General features: G+C 47.3%; 1 protein-coding gene across 1 annotated transcript in view; it reads left to right on the top strand.

Annotated features, from left to right (window-relative positions):
- CIROZ (ciliated left-right organizer protein containing ZP-N domains) overlaps nucleotides 1-25503 on the top strand; it is a 190827-nt gene that overhangs the window by 13186 nt on the left and 152138 nt on the right. Inside the window, exon 2 of the mRNA XM_078640376.1 lies at nucleotides 4405-4500. Within this exon, the coding sequence (XP_078496502.1) occupies nucleotides 4405-4500 (96 nt within the window). The remainder of the gene's footprint in view (nucleotides 1-4404; nucleotides 4501-25503) is intronic.

The following is a 25503-nucleotide window of genomic DNA, read 5'->3' on the forward strand; positions in this document are numbered from 1 at the left end:
TATAATGAACCTCGACTCAAGTTTCCTCATTTGTAGTTCTCTGTTTCCTCCTCGATCTTTAAGGGGTATTTGGTCCAGACAATGAAATTTCAGGAGATTGCGGTCACTATTGTGTTCCAAGGCAAAATGTCTTGCTACGGGGTAGTTTGGGTCATGGTGTTCAATTGCTCTAGCGTGTTCTAGGATTCGCTTTTTGACTGGGTGGATTGAACTTCCAACATAATATAATTTGCACGGGCATTCTAGACGATACACACAAAATGGGCTTGTACAAGTGAGAAATTTGTTAATTTTCCTCACTATCCCTGTGTCTGGAATTTCATATGAGGTGACTTTGCCACTTGACTGGCAGGCTTTGCAGTTTTGACATGGGAAAAACCCTGTCAGGTTTCCCAGGTATCAGGGTGTCGTTTAAGGACCTGCTCCTCCTATAGGTGATTTTAGGATGGGATGATAGTTGTTTTCCGATGACTACATCTGTTTTTAGAATGTTCCAATGACGCCTCATGATACTGTGGATCATTGAGGAGTCATTAGAGAAAGTCGTGATAAAGCGAGGAGTTTTATTTTCACTGTCTTTTTTCCCACTTGGGTGCTTGAACAGACTTGCTCTGGGAATTAAATGAACCTTATCATATGCCTTTTTCAATGTGTCCTCAGAATATCCTCTCAGTTTAAACCTCCCTATTGATTCTTGTGCTGCTAGCTCAAAATCCTCAGTGAGTGTGCAGTTTCTTTTGAGGTGCAGAAGTTCGCCAAAAGGTATACTGTTCTTTAAAGGTTTTGGGTGACAACTACTTGCTTCTAGGGTGGAATTCCCGGCAGTGACCTTCCGGAAAAGAGAAGTGCAAATTTTTCCATCCTTTATGGAGACCTTGAGATCAAGAAAGTCTACCTCATGACTACTTATGATGCCACTTAACTGTAGGTTGAGATCATTGTTATTCAAAGTTTGAATAAATGATTCTGCCTCTGTCTTAGAACCTTTCCAGAAAATAAATAAATCGTCAATATACCGGTGCCACCCGATAATTGACGTGACCCATTTCTGGTTGTCGTCGGACCAGGCCACCTGCTTCTCCCACCAGCCCACGAACAAGTTCGCGTAGCTGGGGGCGAAGCAGGGGCGAAGCAGGTGCCCATCGCCGTCCCCCTCTTTTGCCTGTAGTGTTGCTTCTGGAACAAAAAAATGTTGTTGTGCAAACAGAAATGCAAGAATTCGACCAACATACTATTGTGTTTAATGTATTTCAAAGAGCGAGTTCTTAGGAAGTACTGCACTGCCTGTATACCATGGTTGTGTGCTATGCACGTATATAGTCCTGTCACGTCCAGCACTATCATCAGCATGTCGGGTTCCCAGGGTGTATCTGAGATGATGCGAATGAAATCAGATGTGTCACTTAAATATGATGAAAGGGTTTTGACATGCTCAATCAAAAAGAAATCAAGAAACTGTGACATATTCTCAGTTAGACTGCCCTTTGAAGAGATTATTGGTCTCCCTGGTGGCAGTGTTGAATGTTTGTGAATTTTTGGTAAGTGGTAAAATGTGGGAGTTATAGGCTGTTGACATGTCAGAAACTTCAGTTCATTCGCATCTAACATCCCCTCTGCTGCCCACTTGTCAAGTAATAGGTGACATTCCGTTATGCTGGAATTGTATTCATCTTTAGAAGTCTGTATCCTTAAGTTGTATATATATATATATATACAATAACATAAAATCTATTTTAAAAACCCCATTCTATTATAAATTAGAACATTAAACTCTTTGACGATCTTTAAACTTAAATTTATCACTCCAGTCAGTGCTACAGTAGGGAAAGTGTTGGATAGCGGAGGGGTATTACTATTCCCACTCCAGTGAGTGCAACAGTAGGGAAAGTGCTGAATAGCGGATGGGTAAAAATGACTATTCCCACTCTAGTCAGTGCAACAGTAGGGAAGTGTTGGATAGCGGAGAGGTAAAACGTACTATTCCGACTCTAGTCAGTGCAACAGTAGGGAAAGTGTTAGATTGCGTAGGTGTAAAAATTACTATTCCAACTCCATTGGGTGCAACAGTAGGGAAAGTGTTGGATAGCGGAGGGGAAAAACTTACTATCCCCACTCCAGTGAGTGCAACAGTGAGGAAAGTGTTGGATAGTGACAAGATAACATTTACTATTCCCACTACAATCAGTGCAACAGTAGGGAAAATGTTGGATTGCAAAGGGATAACAATTAATATTCTTACTCCAGTCAGTTCAAAAGTAAAAACAAACAAAATATTAACATCAAAAATATTTTAAAAACAAAATCAATATATCAAAAATTGAAAAACAAATATAGTTAATATTACAAATTTAAGAATATATTATAATGTTAAATGCACATATACACAAATATTATATTAAATAAAATAAAAAATAATTTTCAAACAAAGCAATATTTTTAATTAGAAATTATTTAGTCAAAAACATTAATTATTACATACATTTACTTTTTTATTTCCTACCTTATAACACCACACAATTCACAACCCACATCTAAATTATATACAAAATTACTTACATAATTAATAACCAGTAAAAGAAATATTATTAATAAAAAAAAAATTAAAACTCATAGAAATTTATTAACATTCTACACTCTATCTGTTTAATCCCCGGAAACCACTGGTAAAGTTAAACTGTACAAAAATGAATTACACAATTAAAACTTCTTTTCAATTAAAAAACTAATAGTATATAAAAACGAATTATAAAGTAAGTAAAATTAATTTACTCCCCACCCTTTACCCCTAAAAAAGTAAAACCCACACACAAAAAGAATAAACAACTACCCTAATTAAATATCAATTAATTAATTAACATTAATGATCAAACATAGATAACTTCCCACACTTTACCTGTATAAACCCCATAACTCACACCTAAAATTAATTACACAAATTCCATACTTAATTTTCAATTAATTAATCAATATTAATTAAGAACAAATTATTAATTAATCAAAAATAAATTACTTCCCACCCTTTACCCCATTAAACCCCACAACCCGCTCCTAAAACAAATTACACAATTATAAGTTATGATTAATTAATTAATATTAATTAACAACCAATTAATAATTAATTACAAATAAATTACTTCCCACAGTTAACACTATAAAATCTAAATTAAATAAATGAAAAATAATCATTAATTTATTATAATTAAATTACTTCCCACCTTATTCCCCTGTAAACCCACAACCCTCTTCGGAACAAAAAAACAAAAAATTTTATTAAAATAAAATTGATAACTACTAAACATTTAACACATATTTTAAAAAACATAAACGATGCTTATACAAAAAGCATACATCACATACATTTAAAATATAAACTAAAATACATAATATGAATTAAAAAGTCGATATTTTAAACAACTATCAGCCACATGCATCAACAGAAACACATTCCTTAACTGCTACTCGCAAATTGCGAGTCGCAATTAAGGAATGCTGACCCATTCATTCCTATGGGCCTCCAGGCCCATAGGAATGAACTGGAAATTGCATGAGCAATTTGCGAGTACCAGTAGGTACTTGCAAATTGCTCATGCAATTTCAAGGGTAGAAGGGTGTCAAAATGACACCCTGTTGCACATCTGAAACTGATCTGTGCAATTGTGTGTGCGCATATATGAAACTTTGAAAAATGCACAAAAGTGCATTTTTCAAATTTTTGCAAATTACCATGAAGTTCAACTTCATGGTAATTTGCTATTCCTATTAGTGAAATCATTAATTTTTTTCATTTCATGCATTGCATTTAAGGAATCTCAATTTGGAATTCCTTAAATGCAATCGCAATTTAAGGAATCTCAATTTAGAGATTCCTTAAATTGCGATTTTTGCATTTGGGATGATGCATCCCAAATGCAAAAATACCGGTCGCATAGGGGCAGGTTCTGAGAATCTGCCCGTTTGCGACCGGTTTTTAGCTTGATGCATGTGGCTACCTATTTTTAAAAACAATATTAATGGCTTCTATATTTAAAAAAATGTTAATTCTTACCTTAAACTCAATATTCTTGACCACGATATTCTTGCTGTTGATATTTGTGAATCACGATATTTCCAACTAGATAGTTGTGTAAGTCGACATTTCCAACTTGATATCTGTCTCAACACCTTCATTTTCTCCCTTCCACCCTTGATGCTTCCAATTGCAAGGTTCTCTGTAAAGTAAAATTGTGGCTGTTTATTGTTCCTCAAATGTTTCATAGTATGCGAGATTCAATCTCCTCAATGTTGTTACATTGTAAAGCATGCTGAATTCCTCAATAAAGTGGTGCTATAGTAAAATGAAAAATAATAAATAGTCCTCTTAAGTCTGACACAACATGCTTTGACGTGTGCTTCTCTTTCGAACAGATGTTGAGTGCTTTGCCGACTACATGGAACTTTGGATCCCGAAGGGACATGTGGAGGGCCTGATCCAATGGCTGTCACGAACTATCCGTATATCAAGTAAGAAACAAAAGATGGGGCCACTGTGGGCCTTTGCTGAGTCTTCTAAGGCTAGGAAACCCAATTATATACCATGCTTTGGCCAGAAAGCGAAATATAGTATTTTTTATGTGGACCTTTCATGTAAAGCTTTGATAGAAGAAAGATCTCCACAGCCTAATGTGATTTACGGTATAAGCGTGTGTTCACTCCAGCTACACTTATTGCATTTATTTTATCTTGTTGCATCAGTGTATTCGCATCTCTGTTATTCAGGAGTCCTTTGAGACCGCTGTAGACGGGAGGGGTTAAGTCACACTCCATGGTTTTTCCTTTACTCCCTGTTCTTTTGGATCTATATAATTTTCCTTTCACCCTGGGTCTACCTGGTTTCCTGTCCCCATGGGTGTAACATTTGACAGAAACAGAACCCAGACAACCTCTCTATCAACCTCATTGCACAGTAAGCCACAGCTCATTGAGCTGTCAGGAAAATGGAGAGGGTATGCCTAGAGACCACACCCAGAGGCTGTAAAAAAAGACACACTAATACATTTACCACTGAAATATCATTAAAGTACTCAATAATAAAGGATGTGGTATAACTACCTGACTAAAGATAGTAGGTTCAGCATGAAGAAACTTGTCTGGCACTCTGAATATGACAGAATAGCTATAGTTGTATGTATGTACATTTATATGTATTTGATATTGATGAAGTGCAAACCTAGATGAAAGGCAATATGCCAGAACGCTATGCAAGGCCCAAGGGGCCCAAGGCAAAGACACAATCAACGTGTGATTGGGGGGATAGCTGCTTTTTAAGAGTGAAAGCGCAAAAGTGGAATGTCATTGCAACATGATGTAGTGTTCGTTCAGGAGTGTGTCTTTAGCTCTTTTCTAAATTGGAGTTGGGTTGTAACAGTCTTGGTTGCTATTGGGAAGGCATTCTAGATCTTGGACCCATAGTTAGAGAAGGAATGATGCATTGTTTTTCTTTTTGCCTTTGAATGTCTTTGCTTCCAGTCTGAGGGCGTCTTGGCTCTGGGTTTCTGAGTACAACTGTAGGTGATTAGCTTGTCAGCCGAATAGGCAAGGGTGTCAGACGTGATAGCTTTGCAGATAATGCAGCTGGTTTTGAAGATGGTGTGGGCTGTCAAAACAATACAGTGGAGTTCTGTCAGGGTACGGGTAATATGGTCATATTGTTTCAGGCCCTTGAAGAGGTGTCCTGCTGTATGCATGATGCCCATAAGGCGCAGTGTGGAGCCTGGGAAGCAGGGGACCAGGGCATTGCCACCAACCAGTATGAGAATATGAGAACCTGAATAGCAGTCTGAAGTCACGTTTTTGGGAGGAAGGGTTTCACTTACTTTAGTAGAGAGAGCTGGTACCATATCATATCCGTTTATATGGCAGTTTGGTCCTTAAGAGTGAAACTGATGTCCAGGGCAAATCAGATTGACTTGGCATTGGGTGAAAGTTGGGGTTCAAATCCATCCAGGTTCAAATTGTTAAACTAGGTTGGGACTAGTTGTTGTTTGTTGTTAGATGTGGACAGCACAAATTCTGTTTTGGTAATGTTAGGCCTTGGGTAGGCGCTGGACATCCAGCTCCGGATGCGGTGCAAATAGTATGTGAGGTGTTGGATGTCTGGAGCAGAGGAGACCTTCAAGTACAATTGTGCGTCATCAGCATATCGGTGAATTCTGATGTTATCTGTGATTAGACCCCAAGGAGGCTCCATGTAGAGACTGTAGATGATAGGTGGAAGAATGGAATTCAAATTAACTCTGCAGGTAATAGGGATCTTCTCAGACAGGGCGGTGCCCATGTGAAGGGACTGGTGTTGTATGGTTAGGCAGGCAGAGAACCAGTTAAGAATGTTTCCTGTGAATCTTGTGGTGCTCAACATTGTCAAAGGCAGCTGAGAGGTCGAATAGCATCAAGAGGCAGAGCTCATATTTATCTGTAACCAGGAGGGGAGTTATATGTGGTTTTGTAAGGTAGGAAGATGGCCCCTGCCTCCTGATATCGCTGGACCTCTCACTCGACCATCACACCCTCATGCACACTCTGGAGTCTCGAATGGGATTCACTAACAGTGTCCTTCACGAGTTCTTCTCCTACATTTCCAGCCAACATGAGTTTGTTCACATGGGCACCTTCAGGTCACAAAAAAGATCCCTATAATCTATAGAATACCCCAAGTTTCTATACTATCATCTGACATCTTCAACCTTTACATGGAGCCTCTTGGTGCTCTAGTTACAGATGACATCATAATTATTCGGTTGATATACAATGCTACTTAAAAGTCTCCTCTGCTTTAGACATCAAATGCCTCAAACACTAGTTGCACATCATCCAGACCTAGATGTCAAGTGCCTACCTGAATCTCAACCAACCGATATTGAATTCCTATTATTTGCTAAGAACAACAGCTTAGATGCAGTACAAATCTGGCTTAATGATATGAGTCTTTATAGCTTTGAAACTCAACTTTCACCAAATGCCAAGTTGCTTGTATTTGTATATGTATGTATATGATATTTCTGTGGTCCGAACCTAGCCAAAATGCAGAGCAATACATAGTCAAAGACAAGCAGAAAGATTTATCCTGGACACCAACCTTACCCTCAGCAAACACATTGTCAAAACAAGCATTTACAATGCAACGGTTTCGCCTTTGGAAAAGTTTGAGCTATTGGCATTGTAAATGACAACATTTGTATTTGTGTTGGTTTTGAAAACAGATAAATAAATGGCATTGTCCTTTACATTGCCAATCGCTCTAACTTTTCCAAAGGCGAAACCGTTGCATTGTAAATGCTTGTTTTCCTCTTTCCTTCTAATTCACTCTCGGGGTGAGCGAGTTCTGCTGTGGAAGCGGAGGCAGGGATGGCTCATAATTACACCCATCCTCTTTCATCCACTCCAGCCACAAGCTGAAATCGCGGCCTACTTGCAGATCTCGCGGGACTGCCGCGACGGGAGCCGTGAATACTAATAATCCGTCTGGGACGTGCCTACCTCCTCCTGGCCATCCATCCATCCCTCTGCGTGCAGAGTGAGCGCGCAGAGGACTGAGCTCTGAGCAGGGACAACGCGTGGGGGCAGACAGAGGCAGGAGCAAAACAAACCCGACCCGGCTTATACACAAACTCAAAAACGGAAAAATAACCGACCCATGCGCGTCGCTGCACTGCCTTAAAAATCATTCTCATTGTATTGTATTGTATTGTAATTGCATGTATATAGCGCTTACTAGCCCTGACCACTGACGAGGCGCATTCAGAGCAATGCAGAGAATTACTCGATTTGCTCACTTGAAATGTGCGCATTTTTTCAATTTCCAAAGTACAGCCTATTACAGCTATCATAATCCCCCACAATAACACAGAAGCAGCGGGGACATAAGAGCCACCAGAGACCCGCAGCCCCTCCCGTCCTCACACATTGAAGAGCACGCGCGCCCAGAGAAACACAATTCATCACAGTTATTAATCACACGGCGGCTCCCGGTCCCCGCAGCAGTGTAAGGCGTGTGGGACATATCTGGGGCAGGAGCGCGGGTGAACAGCGAAACAGAGAAGAGACATTGTGCTGGGTAATAAAAAATGCAGCCTGAAACCAAAAGCTAGCTTTAAACAATTCATGACGTTAGAAAGAAGTTCGAAGATGCCAGGCGACCGCCGTTGTTCAAAACCTCTCCACGCCCCCAGTGCAGCAATGCAGTGATGCCTTGCCGACCATAATCTCCAGGACTGATTTAAATAAACAGCAGGTGCCGCGTTTCTTTACTCCCCCCCCCTACCTCCATTCACCCCTGCCCCCCTTCCTCCACCGCTCCCTGCCAGGGCTTTGTTCCTGGGTGTCATTACAGTACAGCCAGGCTGACCCATTCCTCACCTGCGTGCATGCGCGAGGGGTGCAGGGTTTTGGATACAGACGAAGAGGGACCAGGCAGGGTGCGATGTGAGGGCTGAGGAGCCTGTCAGGGTGAGAGTGTGTGGGTTGAGAAAATGATGGGGGGGGGGGTGCGCGTGTGCGAGGCTCAGGTACGAGAGAAGGGTTTGTTGAGGGGGTTTCTGCGGATATGCGGGGGTCTCAGTTGACGAATGGAGCTGCGCAGTGCTGGGTAGCACCAAAAGACAGGGGCTCAGGGTAGGTGTGCGGAAGAGGGGGCGTGCAGCGATGCAGCATGGTGCACGCAGGACTGTGAGGTGGTGAGCAGTGCTGAGGAGCAGCAGGGTGGCGTGTGCAGAGGGGTGCATGGAAGCTATGGGGGGGGGGTGGATTTAGAGGCTGTACACAGTGAAGAATGGGTGTCTGCCTCTGGACTGTGATGGGCACACACGCCATCGAGTGTCAATCTGTCCTACTTGCTGCTTCTGTTACCCCCCGACGGTGCCCAGAGAATACCCCCATCATGTATCCACTGCCAGGAGGCGCCAATGTTCTGCACCTGCCCCGATGGCACACAGACTCTAGGAGGCGCCTGCAGCCTCGGGCGCAGACCCAGATAGGATCTGTCGTGGCTCAGAGCTCAGACCCCCGGCAGCTGGTTCCATCACCCATGACAGCGCCAGGGTTCACTGGCGGGTGGCGGGGACTGGTGAGCCACAATCACCCTCCCCGGCGCTGCCCCATCCTCTCACCGTGTTTTGTTATGCCGGGGGATCACGGTCCCATGGAGACAGGCTTCCCGCTGCCGCTCTCCGCCCCTCTCATCAGCCAGAGCCTCGTGCCTGCTGCCTGCATCCAGGCTTAGGTGTCTGCTCACCTGCCGCCTTCTCGCTGCTCGCTCTCTCCCCGACACCGACAATGTGTCCCGACGCCCCTCTCCCCTTGCAGGCACTCACCGGGTCCGGCGGCTGCTGGAGGAGAGCTCCCGCTCCTCGGGACTCTCCGGGGCCGCAGAGGGACGTTCTCTTTCCCCGGGGCTCCTCCTGTGCTCGGGAGCCTCGGGACGGTCGATGCAGGCTGCTTCCTCCTTCCGGCTCTCTCCTCCTCCTCCTGCGATGACGCGGAAGGGGGCTCGACCGGCTGGGCCAATCCCAGCGCGGCCCGGGCTTGAAGGCGGGCGCTGCTTCCTCCTCTCACTCGGGGCCGCGGCGGTGAATACACGGAGCAATGCCGGGTGGGCACCGGCCTTAAATCTAAATATTAAGCGAGGTGGGCACTCGCTCGGGGTACCACAACAGCGGCAAGGTCCCTGGCAGGGTGGGCACCTGCCAGCGGATAAAATACTCGAAAATCAGGTGCCGGCAATGCCGGACCAGATTCGGGGGCGTTCCCGGCTGACGTCGCGTGACGTCGGCAGAAGCGAAAGAATCTCGGGAACGCCTCCGAATCTGGTCCGGCATTGACGGACAGGCCCCTCGTCCAATGGCTAGGCTCCATTTATGGAGCCAGCCAATGAATGACGAGGGCCGACCCAAAGCCACACTACAGTTCTCATAAGATTTCTCCTGCGCAAAAGCTGCTTGCGCAGCTTTTTGCAGTCGAAACCTAAAAAGGTAGCCTGGTACCAGCTTTCTCTAAAAAGAAAGAAGAAAGTCAAACCATTTCTTCCAGAAAGTGATTTTAGAGCCTTTGTACTCTCGCATTTCATCTGGATAGTGGTAATGTGCTACACCATGGCATGCCAGACTCCACACATGTACCCCTTAGGGGCATTCTACCAGTTGCAGTACTTCTCTTCCGGGGAACGTGAAAATATGATCACATCAACCCCATCCTGATAAAACTCCATTGGCTCCTCTTTCAGGCTCACACTATCTTCACCATTTACAAAGCCATCACAACAAGCACCCAACTCATCTTTCAGACAAGCTAACCATTTCTGGTGGTTCTCGGCACACCTGCAGCCAGAACACAATCAAACTACAGACTAAGAAGTGTAAAAAAAAAAAGACGTCTTTTCCATCTAGACATCCAGGCTCTAGAACAACATCCTGGTATCCATTAGGACCGCACCAATGCTGCTCCACTTTGGGAAGTAGTTGAAGACTCACCTTACACCACCGTACATTTAAGCGTCCACATCGGAGATTCCTCTCCTATCACTTGTTGACTTTATTTTTGTCCTTGACTATGTACAGCGCTTCACTGCGGTTTGGCTAGGTTTGCACTATAGAAATGCCATATACATACATCTCTTTTGAAAGCTTTAATGAACATACCTTGAACCAGGGAGGTGCAATGTTTGTGAGAAGTGGTGAGAGAGCTTCTCCAATGAGATCTTTGGTGAAGGATGAGGGTAAGACATCATCATTGTAGGTGGTGGCTGTGAAGGAGCTGAGAATGCCAACAGGGTCTTTGAGAGCAAGGGTTTGGAGGACGACAATTGTGGGATGCAGAGGGGGAGAGGAATGGGTATGAACAATGTTGATATGCTGTCAGATTATTTGTATTTTTTAGAATCAAACGTTTTTTATTGAGCAGCAACATATCATTTAACACAGCTGGGCTGCCTACATCCACCGGCCGGCAGGGCATAATCTGACAACGTATAAACACAGCCATAGGGTCTACATCCCTGAGGGCGACCCGGCGAGGATAAACTAGCAGCCAGATGGGGCGGCCAAGTCTCGTATTGAAACTGCATTTTATAGAAGAGAAAAAACAAACACTGACATGAACACAAAAGCCCACCCACCCCCTCCAACCCCCCCACCCCCTCCAACCCCCCCACCACAAACCCTCCCCTCCCCCGCCCCCCCACTTTGCATCAACCTCGCCTGCGTCTCCGCCTCTGCCCACTCCCGCTTCCCAGCCCGCACAAAACCCTCCCACTCTCCCTAGGCGCTCGCCCTCACCGGTTCCAGTGGAATAAGCTGCAGGATTTGCAAGAACTTGGGGCATTTTACCTCTCGCAAATCTCCCGAGAGCAAGTGCATGAATGGTTCCCACAGCTCCGCATAGGTCTCTCCCTTACCATCCACACAAAGCGAAAGCCTCTCCATACCCAGCAGTAGCCACAGTCGTCTAATCCAATCTCGCGGGTCAGGGGCATCAAGGGAACATCACTGCGCAAGGATGACTAGGCGCGCGGCCAATAAAGCTAGGGCTATCTGCCTACACCGCAGGGAGCGCAGGGGGAACGCTTTAGGGTGTGGTAAGCCTAGCAGCACATGCTCCGGGGCCCTGGGAAATGTAATGCCAAATGCGTTGTCCACGTCATCTAGGACCGCCTGCCAATACCGCACCAGTTTGGGGCAGTGCCAGAGCAGATGCGTAAGAGTGCCCGTCGCACCGCAGCCCCGCCAACAGAGACTCGAGCATTTGGGATCCCACGCATGGATCCTGGCCGGGGTATGATACCAGTAAGATACCATTTTATAGGCTGATTCGGCCCCAGCCACATTAGTAGCAGTGTGGTGAGCGCGATAGTGCACCTTATCCCATTCTTTGTGAGTCAGCAGGCGGCCCAACTCCATCTCCCACCGAACCTGTGCCTTAGTGCGCTGTGTATGTGGACGCGCAAGAATCAGTGCGTAAAGTTCAGAAATGAGTCTGCGGTCGTCCTTCTTACAGACAACCCAGCGCTCTAGCTTCGTCATAGGGCGGGACATGTTAGCCACGTTAGAGGGTAGCGTGACCCAATGAGTGACTTGCGAGTAAGGGAAGGCATCCGACTCGAGCAGATCAAAGTACTCTCGACGGAGAGAGGAGAATGGAATCAGCCCCTCCAGATTGAAGAGGTGGCCCACCCTCTTACAGCCCTGTTCTCTCCAGCGTTGAAATACCGGTGAGGCGCATCCCGGGGGGAACTCCGGGTTGTCCACAATAGGCGTCAAAGGCGACGGGAAGGTAGTCCAACCTCGCCTGCGCGCCAGCCGATCCCAGGCGTCCAACGTCGTGGAGGTGACCGGCGATGAATATAAGCCCCAAGCCCTGTGTTTGTGCGGGAGCCACAGTTCACGCCAAATATTGCAGCCCGCCACCGTCTGGTCCATAAATAGCCAATGTTTGCTGGACCGCGGCCTGTTCCACTCAAGGATGTAACGCAGGCATGACGCTTGATAGTAAGCCTCTATGCAAGGGAAGCCCAGACCACCCTCGGCTCGGGGAGTCGTAACCCGGGCGAACGCCACCCGTGGGCGCTTGTGATTCCACAGAAATGTGGTAAGCAGCCTCTGTAGTTTCTTCAATGCCCCTGGCAGGGGACGCAAGGGCAACATCTGAAAGAGGTAGAGGATGCGCGGGAGGATCGTCATTTTTATCGCCGCCAGTCGACCGAACCAGGCCAACTGCAACCGGGACCAATCCAAGACAGATTTGGCCGTCTGTTCGATCAGGAGCCTATAGTTCAGGGCAACAGTCTGTGGGATCGTGGGCGCTAAACGAATCCCGAGGTAAGGGATGTCCGTATGGACCCACTGGAAGTCAAAGTCATTCTGAAGATCTCGAACTTCCTCCGCCGGCACTGAGACGTTGAGGATTTGGGATTTAAGGAAGTTGACCTTGAAGCCAGCCACCGACCCGAACTCCCGAAGCTCGTGGGAGAGGTGCCGCAGCGAAGAATGGGGTTGGTGAGCGAAAGGATCACATCATCGGCGTAAAGACTCACTTTGTGATCTCCGGCGCCAAAGCGAATCCCGTGTATGGCCGCGTTGTCTCAGAGGCGTTGAGCGAATGGCTCCATGTAGAGCGCGAAGAGCAAGGGCGACAGGGGGCAACCCTGTCGCGTCCCGCGTGTGATGGGAAAATGCTCCGACCGACTTCCATTGACTCTCACCGCTGCCCTCGGGGAGGCATAGAGGCAGCACACCCAGTTGACATAGGTGTCACCTAGCCCAAAGGTCTTCAGGACGGCGAACAGGTAAGACCAGTCAACCCGGTCGAACGCCTTCTCGGCGTCAATAGAGAGGAATAGGGCCTGCGTACGGGAACGATGCACCGAGTCCATCAGGTGGAGGAGCCTCTTGGTGTTCTCGCCCCTTTGCCGCGTAAGAACGAATCCCACCTGGTCAGGCTCAATAACTCCGTCCATGTATGGGCTAAGGCGCGCAGCCAAGATTCCTGAAAAGAGTTTCATGTCGACATTGAGGAGCGAGATGGGGCGGTACGAGCCGCACTCCTTGGCATCCATCCCTGCCTTGGGGATAACCGTGATGACCGCCTCGGCTATGGACGGAGTCACCCCCCCGTCTCCCTGAAGGAGTTAAAGAGGCGCGTCAGGAAGGGTGCCATCTCCCTGCAGAACTTCTTGTAGAAAGTGGCAGAAAAGCCATCCAGCCCATGGGACTTGGCCGTCTTCAGGCGTGCAATTGCGGAGATAACCTCTTCAATGCGTATCTCCGCGTCGAGAGCAGCCGCCGAACTCAGGGAGAGGGGCGTAATCCCGCAGGTCGCCAGATAGGCCTGGACCTGATCGGGCTCGGGTGGCTCACACGTATACAGCGTGTGATAGAAGCGCTGAAAGGCCGCAGCCATGCGGTCGTCCGCCATCTGCTCTACGGCGTTCGCGTCACGAATGGCCGGAATCGCCGCCTGTTGCGTGCGTGCCCTCAAGCGGTGAGCCAGCATCCTGCCCCCCTTATCGCCACTAAGATAGAACTTGTGCCGTAAGCGCAAAAGTGCATATTCGGCGCGGTCAAGATCTAGGTGTTTAAGCATGCGCCTCTTCGTCTCCAGTTCTCTCCAAACCCGCTGCGCCCCGGTTCGCTTATGGATCGCCTCTAGCCGTTTCTCCCTGCGCAACCTAGCCAGCGACGCCGAGACTGCTATGCAGTCGCCTCTAACCACCAATTTAAGCGCTTCCCATACCGAGCTCAGCGGCATGTCGTTTACGTCATTGGCCGCAAGGTAATGCGTAATCGAGTCTCGCAGGCGCTCCACTACTGAGGCGGAATTGAGGAGAGAGTCGCGTAGGCGCCAGCCCCCGGACGATCGCGTGCACCCGCCCCCGGCCACCCGCACGGAGATGAGGATAGGGAGTGCGGGGCAATCTCCGCCGAGGAGAGCTGGGGCATGAGGGAGGTAGAAGCAAGAAAGTGGTCCAGGCGTGCGTAGGTTTTGTGGGCCGCCGAGTAATAGGTGTAATCGCGCTCTAACGGGTGCAGTGTACGCCAAACATCGTGAAGTCCCCCTTCTTGTAACCACAATAGCCCCCCTTTGGATAAGGCCCCAGTTTGGTGCAAGCGCGCTTCCGACCTATCTAGGGACGGGTCCATAACCACATTCAGATCACCCCCCACCAGTACCCAGGGGTCAGGAGACACCAGAGCGTCCGCAAGCGCCGAGGTCAGGAAGGATTCCTGCTGAACATTAGGAGCGTAGAGAGAGCCTACCGGAAGGCGGGTGTCGCCCCATTGGATCCTGACCGCTAGGAATCGGCCTTTGATGTCGACCACTGGAGACAATATTTTGCAATGCGCTTTAGCACTGATCAGTATCGCTACCCCTTGTTTCTTCGTAGCGCAAGAGGACCACATTTGTATTGGGAAGCGTCTATCTCTCATTCTCCTAGTGTCCTTGGAGAGGAGGTGCGTTTCTTACAGCAAGCAGATATCGCCCTCCGCCCCCTCCAACAATGACAAAATCGTGCACGCTTTACCGGGCTGTTAAGGCCCCGTACATTCAGACTAACAACTTTCAAATCTTTCCCCATCATAAAGGCAAAACACAGATAGCTCTACTAAGGCAAGGCACACCACATATCGGCAGTAGGACATTCGGCGTTGAAATGGAGACCATTAACGGCTGATGCAAAGTCCCCCCTCCCCCCCGACCCCCCCCACCCAACTCCACACCATCCCCCCCAAAGGAACCTCCCAAAAAACAAAACCCCCAACAACATGACAGAACCCCCCCCCCCACCCCCGCACAATAGGCAAAAAGAGGGAACGATAGTCCGTCACAAAAGTCCAAAGGGCTGGGGGCATGGACCTGACCCCACCAACCACCCAAGCCCTGATGCAGGACATCACTCCTGGCGGGCACGACAGTACATTACCCATCGTAGTCCAGATGACAGGTCCCTCCGACACCAGCCACCATCCTGCAGAGTCAAGCTTGCGAAGGCAGGAATCAGGATCCCTCCGGGGTCTCCGTCACCCTCGCCACAGACGCCACGGCCGCCCCCCTCTCCTTCAGGCTAATGGATAAGTCCGGGCCTGCAGGTTTCGCTGGTTTGCCCACTGTGTGCCACTCCGCGGAGCGACGACGTCGTCTCGAGGGGGAGGGGGAGGCCTCCAACGGGGCATCGGTGCCATCCAGCCCCAGCAGTTCAAGAGCTGCCTCCAAGGACCACACCTGGACTAACTTGCCTTTCCACCTGAAGACCAGTCTAAAAAGATGCCCCCAGGAATAGGGGACCCCTTGCTCACGTAGGAAAGTGGTGATCGGCCGAAAGTCTCTCTGTTTGGCCAGAGTGGAGGCCGCCAAATCCTGGTACTGCACCGGGCGATGGTCACAAAACACGAGGGGATTGTGCTCGCGCGCCTTCCCCAGAATCCGTTCTTTGAGCTGAAAATCGTGGACGCATACCAGGATATCAGGAGGAGGTGCATTGGCTCCCCACGGAAGGCCGACCCTATGAACTCTGTCCAGCTGAATCTCTCGGAGGTCTTCCTCTTGCAGGACGTGGCGAAAGAGGCCGTCGACGAATTCCCGTAGGTCTGCTCCCTCTCCTTTCCATGGGACCGCTCTGATCCGAACATTATTGCGCCGGGATCTATTCTCTAGATCCTCCGAATGAGCCTGCAGGTCGAGGTTCTGCTCCGTGAGTCGTAGGACGTCTTGCTGAAGCTGGTGTATGTCCTCGGCCGTCCCCAAGTCATGCTCCTCCAGGGTTGCCACCCTGTCTCAAATGGCGTCGACATCCCTCCTCACTGCCCTCAAATCCGAGGCTAGCTGAGTCCACAGCTCCTGGATGTCCTCCTTTATGGCTGTGAAGAGCTCTAGCATGAAAGCTTTGGTGGCAGGAGCTTCACTGTCATCCGAACTGGGGGCTTATCGGCCACCGGCGGGGTGCACAGCGGCGAGCTCTTCGGAACCCCGTCCTTCGGGGGCTTGTCCTTCTTCGGCCTGGTCGACGCCATGCCGCTTCCTCCCCCCCCGGTGAACCAAGGCAATGGCCGGCGCTCTGTCGCCTCCTCCCCCCCGGCGCACCAGGGCAGCGGTAGACGCGTGGCACTCGTGGGTCGATTCGTGGGGTGACCCAAGCCGCCCGGACACCAAGGGCACAGTCCCACACCCTCTGCGGGCCTTCTGCCAATGGCCCTGCCCCGCACCTGCGGGCCAGAGGCAGCTGCACCTCCACTGCTAGGCCAAAGCGCGTCGTTGCAGGCCCAGCCAGGGGGGGCACGAACGCGGCACAGTTGGCGCCCAACGCACTTTCAAAGCAGAGCTCCGGGGCCGATCCCCCTCGCGTGGGTAGGTCTTTCCGCCGGGACACAGCTCTCACCGGCAAGCCCACGGGGCGGCAGGGCGACCACCAGGCCCCAGCTGTCCACTGGGTACTTCACTGCTCGCTATGGTCCAGGTGTGTCGTCAGCCTCATTCCACACCCCAAACGCCCCCAGATGCTACAGGCCCGGCCCCCAGCTGTTGTAGGCCCGCGATCCCCGGGCTCGATTTTCGCGCTGGCGGCTCCTCAACTCAAGAGTCCCACAAGGCCCAGGGACGCCAACGCCACGTCGTTGGGGGAAGGCACTGCTCGCTATTGTCCAGGTGTGTCTTCAGCCTCGTTCCACACCCCGCAGGCCCCCATATGCTGCAGGCCTGGCCCCCAGCTGTTTTAGGCCCGCGATCCCCGGGCTCGATTTTTGCGCCGGCGGCTCCTCAACGCAAGAGTCCCACAGGGGCGCCAACGCCACGTCGCTGGGGGAAAGCACTGTCTCGATAGTCCCCACAGACCGCCCCACTCCGATCACCAGCAGGGAAGCGGGGTTCACATCAGGAGGGCCGTCTGGGTCGCCATCGGTCGGCAATGCAGGCCGGAGATCCCCGGGCTAGATTTTCGCGCCTCCGGGCCGCTGCACAACTTCCTTGTTTCCTGCAGCCCAACGCGCTCACCTCAAGCAGCGGCTCCGCAGCTCCGTCACCAGGTGGTGATAAGACGATGGCGCCTGGGGTCTATTTATAGCTGGCCCGGGGCAGGAAGCAGGGCGCATGCTCCGTCAGACTCCGCACCGGACGGCCCAGCTCCCAGCACCAGGCGAGGGCTGCGTCAGCTCCGGGCTTGCTTCATGCCCGTCCCTCACTACTGTCGGCACTCCGGGAGGTCCCGTTTTCGGCACCGGGCTCCGGGGGGATCAGGGCGACAGAGGGTCTCGGGTCCAAACCGTACAGGAGGGTGCTAAACAAAGCTTGGATGGGTCGGCACCGGAGGGACCTAAAAACACGTCCTACTCCGCCGCCATCTTGGCCACGCCCCCCTATTTGTATTTTTTAAAGAAAGACGTGGCATTGAACATGTCAGTGGAGTGTAGGCCATGAGACTATGAAGATGAGGCAAGGGGTTCATGTAGCAGTTCACAGTTTCATTCCAGTCTTGAAAGTCATAGTGTAAACTATTGTACAAACTTGATTCCAAGGACAAGGGGCCAGATGTAGGAGCCGAAATACCGGTCGGTAACGGCCGATTTCGGCCGTTACCGACCGGTATTTCAGATTTAACATGTAGGGGCATTCATTTTACAGAATCGGTAAATTTACCGAATCGGTAAATTTACCGATTCTGTAAAATACCGAATTGGTAATTTTACCGATTCGGTAAATCCAAATGTAGGTGGGACTCTTCTGAGTCCCAAAGGCAATACAGATTCGGTATTTTACCACCCAATTCAATTGGGTGGTAAAATACCGAATCAAGGTGTGCATGCACATGTGTGCATGCACACCTAGCCATGTGACAGACAGACATGCCCTTAGGGGCATGTCTGTTTTCCATATGGCACATATGCCTGTATTTGGGGTGCAAGAGGGTGTCAAAGTGACACCCCCTGCACCCTTGCAGAATTCGGTATTTACCGATTCGGTAATTACCGAATCGGTATTTCCCATTGATTCCTATGGGCTTCACAGAATCGGTATTTCAACATCTGGAAATACCTACATCTCCCCCCTTCATATTTACCGATTCATAAATACCGAATCGGTAAAATTCGGTATTTATGAATCGGTAAATACCATTTACCTACATCTAGCCCTAAGTGTGTTATGCAAAAAAAAAAAATAGACAGGCAAAACTAAAAAGTAAGTAAGCATTTTAAAACCATAAAAAATACTAAAGACCAGATGGATAGAAGCAGCTTAATCCAGTGCTAAAAGTGTTGTGAAGCACAGAGAAGAGGCAGCTTTTATAGATAGCACGTGTCAACCTTCCATTCCCAATAGCCAAACAAACTGATGTTAAGCTAACTGACAACTTTAACTTCTGCAGCATTGGTTCTTTCATAGATTCACATACTTGAATTATCTGCCGATGTTAGGCTGGGAAACCCCAGTAGTCAATGTTTAACATAGTATTTTTTCAATACAGCAACTAACATTGAAAACAAAGGACAACCCTTCACAGACCACACATAGCCCATTCACCGTATTATGTGACCCGGAGTCCAGCTAATCAGGTGCTGGAGTTTCAGGTGTTAACCCTCCTCAGAGGCTACATACAACTGACAGATTTCTACTGTCTAGAAACAGACAACAGGGAATCCCTTGGGCTCTATTCCCATCTGTCTTCTGACGAACCTTTAACCCACACTTTTCGCTTCCTGTCAGCTACATATCTAAGGAACTGAGGTAGATTTTTGTTTTTTTCTGGAAAAAAACATGGTTTAATTCTTTCACCCAAGTACTCTGTTCAAACCTTGAAAGGTCTGAGGCGCTAGGAACGTCTATACTGTATATATCCATGTAAATTATATTTTCTGTCTTTATATATTTGGCCATAAACCTAATTACTGTGAGATTTATGGCCCCCTTCAGAAGCTAAAACTCTAAAAGAGCAAGAGGGCAGGTTGCTACTTTTTCTGAATGATTAGTCTCCTGGAGCTTCATCTGAAAAAGTGCTCTAAATTCAAAGAAGCACATGTTAGAGGCACCAACATCATTAACATCACCAGCTTTTAAAGCGGCATTAGTGCCTGTGGAGTACCCTCGAAGTCACACTCTGCCCATGCCCTCAAAGGACAGGCTTCTGATGTGTCTCAAGTGTCACCAGCTACTTCAAATGCCTCACCATCAAAGAGGAGGGCTGAAAAGGACATACAAGTTATTCCTCCACCTGCTATGACGGAGCCACAAACTTTGTTGCTTTTAAAATTGTTGATGGGGGTTATGCTATCAGTGAAGACTAGACGTAAGGGTTCGTCACTGAGGCCAGTATCTCCTTAGACTCTGGGGTTGACAAGTAAGTTCTCCTCAAAATATTCTCTAGAAAAGACAAGCTATCACAAACTGTTCTGCCGTTGATACCGTCATCATCATAAATGAAGACAAAGGAAATGCTGACAAAGACACCATCAACTAAAAGTCTTGCAATAAGGACAACATTGAGGTCAAAATCAATACCATCAACAAAGAAAATATTGTTGAAGACAACATCGTTGACAGAGACAAGACTATTGACAAAGACAAAATTGTGGAAGATAACCTCGTCGACTCTTTCGGCCACATGCATCATTGTTGCCGTTTGCGACTTCTTAATTGCGAAAATTAAGTAATCGCAATTAAGAAATCGCAAAAGGCTATGCATTAAGAAATCGCAATTTTTTTTGCGATTTCTTAATTTTCCTTAATTGCGATTCACAATTTGCGAATCGCAATTAAGGAATCCCTTCCCATTGATTCCTATGGGCCTAGAGGCCCATAGGAATGAATGGGAAGCCATTCTCATTTTGCGATTCGCAATTAAGGAATCGCAAAATGAGAATGCTATTTCAAGGGTGCAGGGGGGGTCCATAGGACCCCGCCTGCACCCCATAAATTTAACTTTAAGAACATTTTTCACACACACATGCCCCAAGGGCATGTGTGTGTGTGAAATGAAACTTTGAAAAATGCACTTTTGTGCATTTTTCAAGGTTTTAGCAAATTACCATGAAGGTGAACTTCATGGTAATTTACCTCTCCCTAATTGCGAATTCGCAATTTCTAAAGTGTGATGCATTGCATTTAAAAAATCGCAGATTGGGATTTCTTAAATGCAATCACAATTTAAGGAATCGCAACATAATTGCGATTCCTTAAATTGCGAAAAAATTAAAAAACATGATGCATCCCAATAAAGGAAATTGCATTCGCAAACGGCCGAATTTTGCGATTCGCACCGTTTGCGAATGCAATTTACCTTGATGCATGTGCCCAATTATGTGTTGATGATTACATCTGTGCCATTTTTGACAACTCAAGCAGTGGCAAATATGACTGTAATATCAGCTTCTACCTCTAGCACCCAAGTGAATACAGAGGAGTGGCTACATTTTAGGGGATCTGGGGCACCTATTCACTATTTTCTGCCTCCTAATAAGTTAATGTGGTATTTTGTAGTAGAGAAAGAGTTGACAGGCACTTACTTTATTCATAGAAACTTTAAGCTCATCTGAGAGAATGACAGGTATGTTGCATTCCATTGCGCGCGCTCGAGCAGTTACTTTTTTTGCAGGGCATGTGTGCTTCAAGGGAGAGCCTCCTCTGATGGTTTCTGATGATGCAACAGCAGCGTCGTGGTTATAGGCAGCCTTGAGCACTGTAGGAACAAGTGATGTCCAAGTGACGACACTGTATGCCAATCACTCAGGAAGTTCTTCTCATTGGTCGTGCATTAGAGACACAAAGAGGCTTATTTAGAAGCCTTTTGCGCCGTTGGTGCATCACTTCTAATATGGGAAAAAGCGACGTACCTGTGGAGTACGAGGGTTATAAATAAGCCCCAACGAGTGATTCTGTGACGTCTCGTCACATGCTGCGAACTGACGATACAGACTCCAGCTCTGATTTTCTTTTAACGCTCTGCTCACGGGCATAGCGTAAGTGGGGTATTTGGGGTGTTACACCCCCTAATAAATTTATTATTTAGTAAATCACTGGGTACATGAACTTTCAGTCGGGTATGGTAAGGTGTCTGTCGAATTTCACCTGGGATTCTAAAAACTCACTCACACAAAAACACATGCACACTCTTCTGGTTTGAAGGTCTTACAACGTGGGAATTTTACAAAATATTGGGGCATATTTACAAGGGGATTGAGCCACCAGAACGTCACTTTTTACGAAGTTCTGGTAGCGCAATGTCCTGCACCATATTTACAAAGCAGTGTTAAGCTACTTTGCGTGGCTTAATGCCGCTTTGTAAATATGGGAACCTTTCACACAGTTTCCTGCATGAAAGAGGCTTGCAGTGGGTGCTGTAGTGGGCGTTCCACCGCAACACCCATTGCTTTTTGATACTGACACAGATTTACAATGATCTATAAATCTGAGGCAGCAGGCTCTTGCCTCCACGAGCGTCCGGTGTCAGCGCTTCTGCCAAAAGCGGGGTGCACACAAGTAACGCAGACACACTGCATATACATAACATGTGTGGTAGCTCTTATGTCAGCTGCAGGTGTGCTCGGGACCCTGGCTCTGTAGATGCGAGGGTCACAATCAGGCAAGGGGTGCAGGATGGGCCATTGTCCTCATCACCAATGTGAGGTCAGGAATAGGATCCTGAGCTGCGCACTACTTCACTCCATACCATATGGCAAGGTGGAGGCACATTTGAATGGCCTCTTCTCCCTGCTAGGCTCCGATAGAAACAATAGTCACCTGTCGGCCCAGCTCTGCGCTGGCAGTGACTGCAGTGAGCATTCAGTATGTATGAAAAGGAGGTGGAAGCAGAGTGCACACAATAATGATTTGTTAAACATATGTGAAGCCTTCTGTCTGGGGGTGAAAACTTATGACATGCTTGCATGTGATAAGTTACTACGTTAATACCATTGTTATGAGACAGCTTCAGGAGGCGCAGGTGAAATTAGCGCATAATGTGGCCTTGGGGACAAAGACATTTTATATACATTGATCCTCATTGATTTCAGTTGACCGAATCGGTATGGCCATGGAAACCTTCACTTAGTAAGCAAAATAGGACCATTAGCTCAGTGAGGTGGGGCGGCAGAACGATTTACAATCTAAGAACAAGTAAACTTGCTTCATTTTTTTGTGGATTATTTTAGGGCTCAGAAATTTTCACAAGAACTTAACTCAACCACCTGGTTGCCCTTCTCCGCAACAGAGAGCACTCACTGGATTTTTAACAGCCCCACAGTGGAGATCGCAGAAGCGGTTGATGCCCTGCAAGGTGGAACTCCTGAAATCAACCCAAGCGCTGCAAACACATGGGAAACTGCAGCACTGGTGGCAAGGCCATGCCCAAGAAACAGTGACCAGCGAAGTTAGCACGCAGAAGGTGGTGTCAAAGATTCAGCTACATTCTGGGTGGTTCTTGAAACTGGAGCGCAGCACAAAAGATGCTATTGAGCCAGAAACTAAACCCAACTGCAACCTGCTTGTACAGTGAGAAGGCAGACATGTAGAGTCAGAGTCTGTATTTCCCAGTCAATGAGACCCGCAACTGCAAAACATTCTTACATTTTAAAGTAATCTAACTACTGTAAATGGTGCCAGGGAAGCTCAATGATATAGAGCTTCTTCTCTGTGTAGATGTTTTGGCACCTAAACAGATCACAAAGGGGGAGTGCTGGTAAACTCTGCTACACGGCGGAGGAGGAGTTTTGCCAAACTCTGTGCTCCAAGCGGAGCGCGGAGTGCCAAAACTATGCGAACTCCACCCACGGAGCAGAGTTTACTGCCCACCCAACCCTTAACACCTCCAATACTGGCTTTGGACAGATGGCTACTGGAGCTGTATTGAGGAGATATGGCTAGCTTTGCGGTACTACCATTAGATCTGTGTCACGGGTAATTGAAATGCTCTTTGATGTACAAGATGTTTTTAGTAAACATGTAGCTGATGCAGGCAAGTAAGACAGATATAGATACAGCCAAGTCACTAGGAGTCCTATAAAGAGACAGTACTATTTCTTTTATAGAAGACACCAATATTGCCAGAGATAATGTCAATCTGCAAGCTCTTCCTTTTATTCCTATAGACAAGTTATTAAACACGGGGCAAACTGTCACTCCATACAGCAGACGACTATCAGGAGGAAGGCCGCACCAAAAACAGAGGGACCCACCTTCTAACATTAAAAAACACAAATATTCAGAATGATGACACTTCAAGATATACTGCAAGCCATGAACTTTATGGCTGTAATAGATTTGCAAGATGCCTATTTCCATCTGTCCACCTAATACAAACACCAGAATTATCTGTAGTTTGTAGTGGATGGACAACAATACCAATTCAAAGCTGTATGGTTTCAAATCAAGTCCATTCCTAAGGTTTCTTTAAAGGTTAATGCCTGTAGCGCCTACTTGCGCCAACAAAGGATAAGGGTATACTCATATCTCGATGACTGTTTCATCAAGGCAACTTCTTCAAAACAAATATTGGATGCAGTCAGTCACACAATAAGTCTTTTGCAATACCCATTTTCAAGAAGTCAATCCTAACAACAGTGAAACATACACAATTCTTTGGTGCAAACATTTACATAGACTTCTTAAAGGCCTTTACATTAAAAAAGAGGAAGGAAATGGCATTTCTTACTAAAGTGGATAGCTGTTAAAAATTGGATAACAGTATTCCTGTATTCCTTTCATAGTGCAATGTGGCCTATGGATGAGACCTCTTCATGAAAAACTAGACAGTGAAGAAAAAAGTAAATGGCCATTTGGACAACTATGTTCAAGTCACAGAGAAGATGTGACATCTCATGCTGTGGTGGAAAGATACAACCAGTGTCTATTTAGGGAAGAATCTACACAAAGTGAAGCCCTATCTCCATTTGACAGCAGGCACCCCAATGAAAGGTTGGGAGCACCCTTGATAAACATTTCAGCAAATGGATCTCATAGTCTATGCAAGAATAAGAGCAACACGTGAATATGCTAGAGAGCGATAAGTCCTGCTTTGAAGGTCTTTCAACACCTCATACACTGAAAAGATATCAAAATAAGAAGGATAACATGGCTACATTATATTACATTACAAAGCAAGAAGGAACAAGATTCAAACTGTTGTCCAAGGAAATAGAATTTGTAGCATTGGGATCTGCAACACAGCATTAATTTGACGGTGGAACATGTCCTAGGCCTGCAGACCAAGACTGCATTTGTCCTCATCAGGAAATAAGTAGACTGCCATGAATGAGAGATACATTCAAATCAGTTAGACCTAATATTCCATCAGTGGGAGAACCCCTAATTTGATCTATTTGAATCACCACCCAATCAAATGCTGAAACCTTGAAGGAGGTGGTGGTATCATAACTCAATAGGTGAAGCATTTTTGATTTTCTGGCTGGGGAAGTTTATTTATGCTTTTCCCCGACACTGCTCATCCCAAGGGTCCTGTAAAAAGTGAAAATAAACCTTGCAGAATGATCCTGATAGCACCCGCATGAGTGAGAAAATTCAGGTGCACGTAGCTTTGGGTTTTTTCACTTTAGACCCCAGTTCAATTCAAAGCAGATTATTTTCTGTTTTCTAAAAACAGGATTAAATCTTGTACCACAACCTGGTGTCACATCACCTAACTGCCTGGCTGCAGAAGACCTAGACTTTGGGCTTTTGAAGATTTCACCTTCTTGTTAAATAAAATCCTATAAGCAGCCAGAGCTAGTTCAAAAATTAAAACTTACTTCATGATATTGAAATAGGTTTGCATTTGGGCTGCTATGAACAATAGAGACCCTTTCATCATGCACCTCATGAAATACAAACTTACCTTGTGAGCTTAGTTGAATATGGAGTGCATTGTTCATCCAACAAGGTCTGCTTGGAAGCTTTTCAAAATATCTAAGAATTGCAGCTACACCGCTTTATTATCCACAAGAGTGGTAATGGAAATCATGCAGGGTCTGCTCGGCACTTATCCACACAGAGCCAAGATTCACT

The sequence above is a fragment of the Lissotriton helveticus genome, chromosome 5_1 (genome assembly GCF_964261635.1).
Source record: "Lissotriton helveticus chromosome 5_1, aLisHel1.1, whole genome shotgun sequence".
NCBI classification, from domain to species: domain Eukaryota; kingdom Metazoa; phylum Chordata; class Amphibia; order Caudata; family Salamandridae; genus Lissotriton; species Lissotriton helveticus.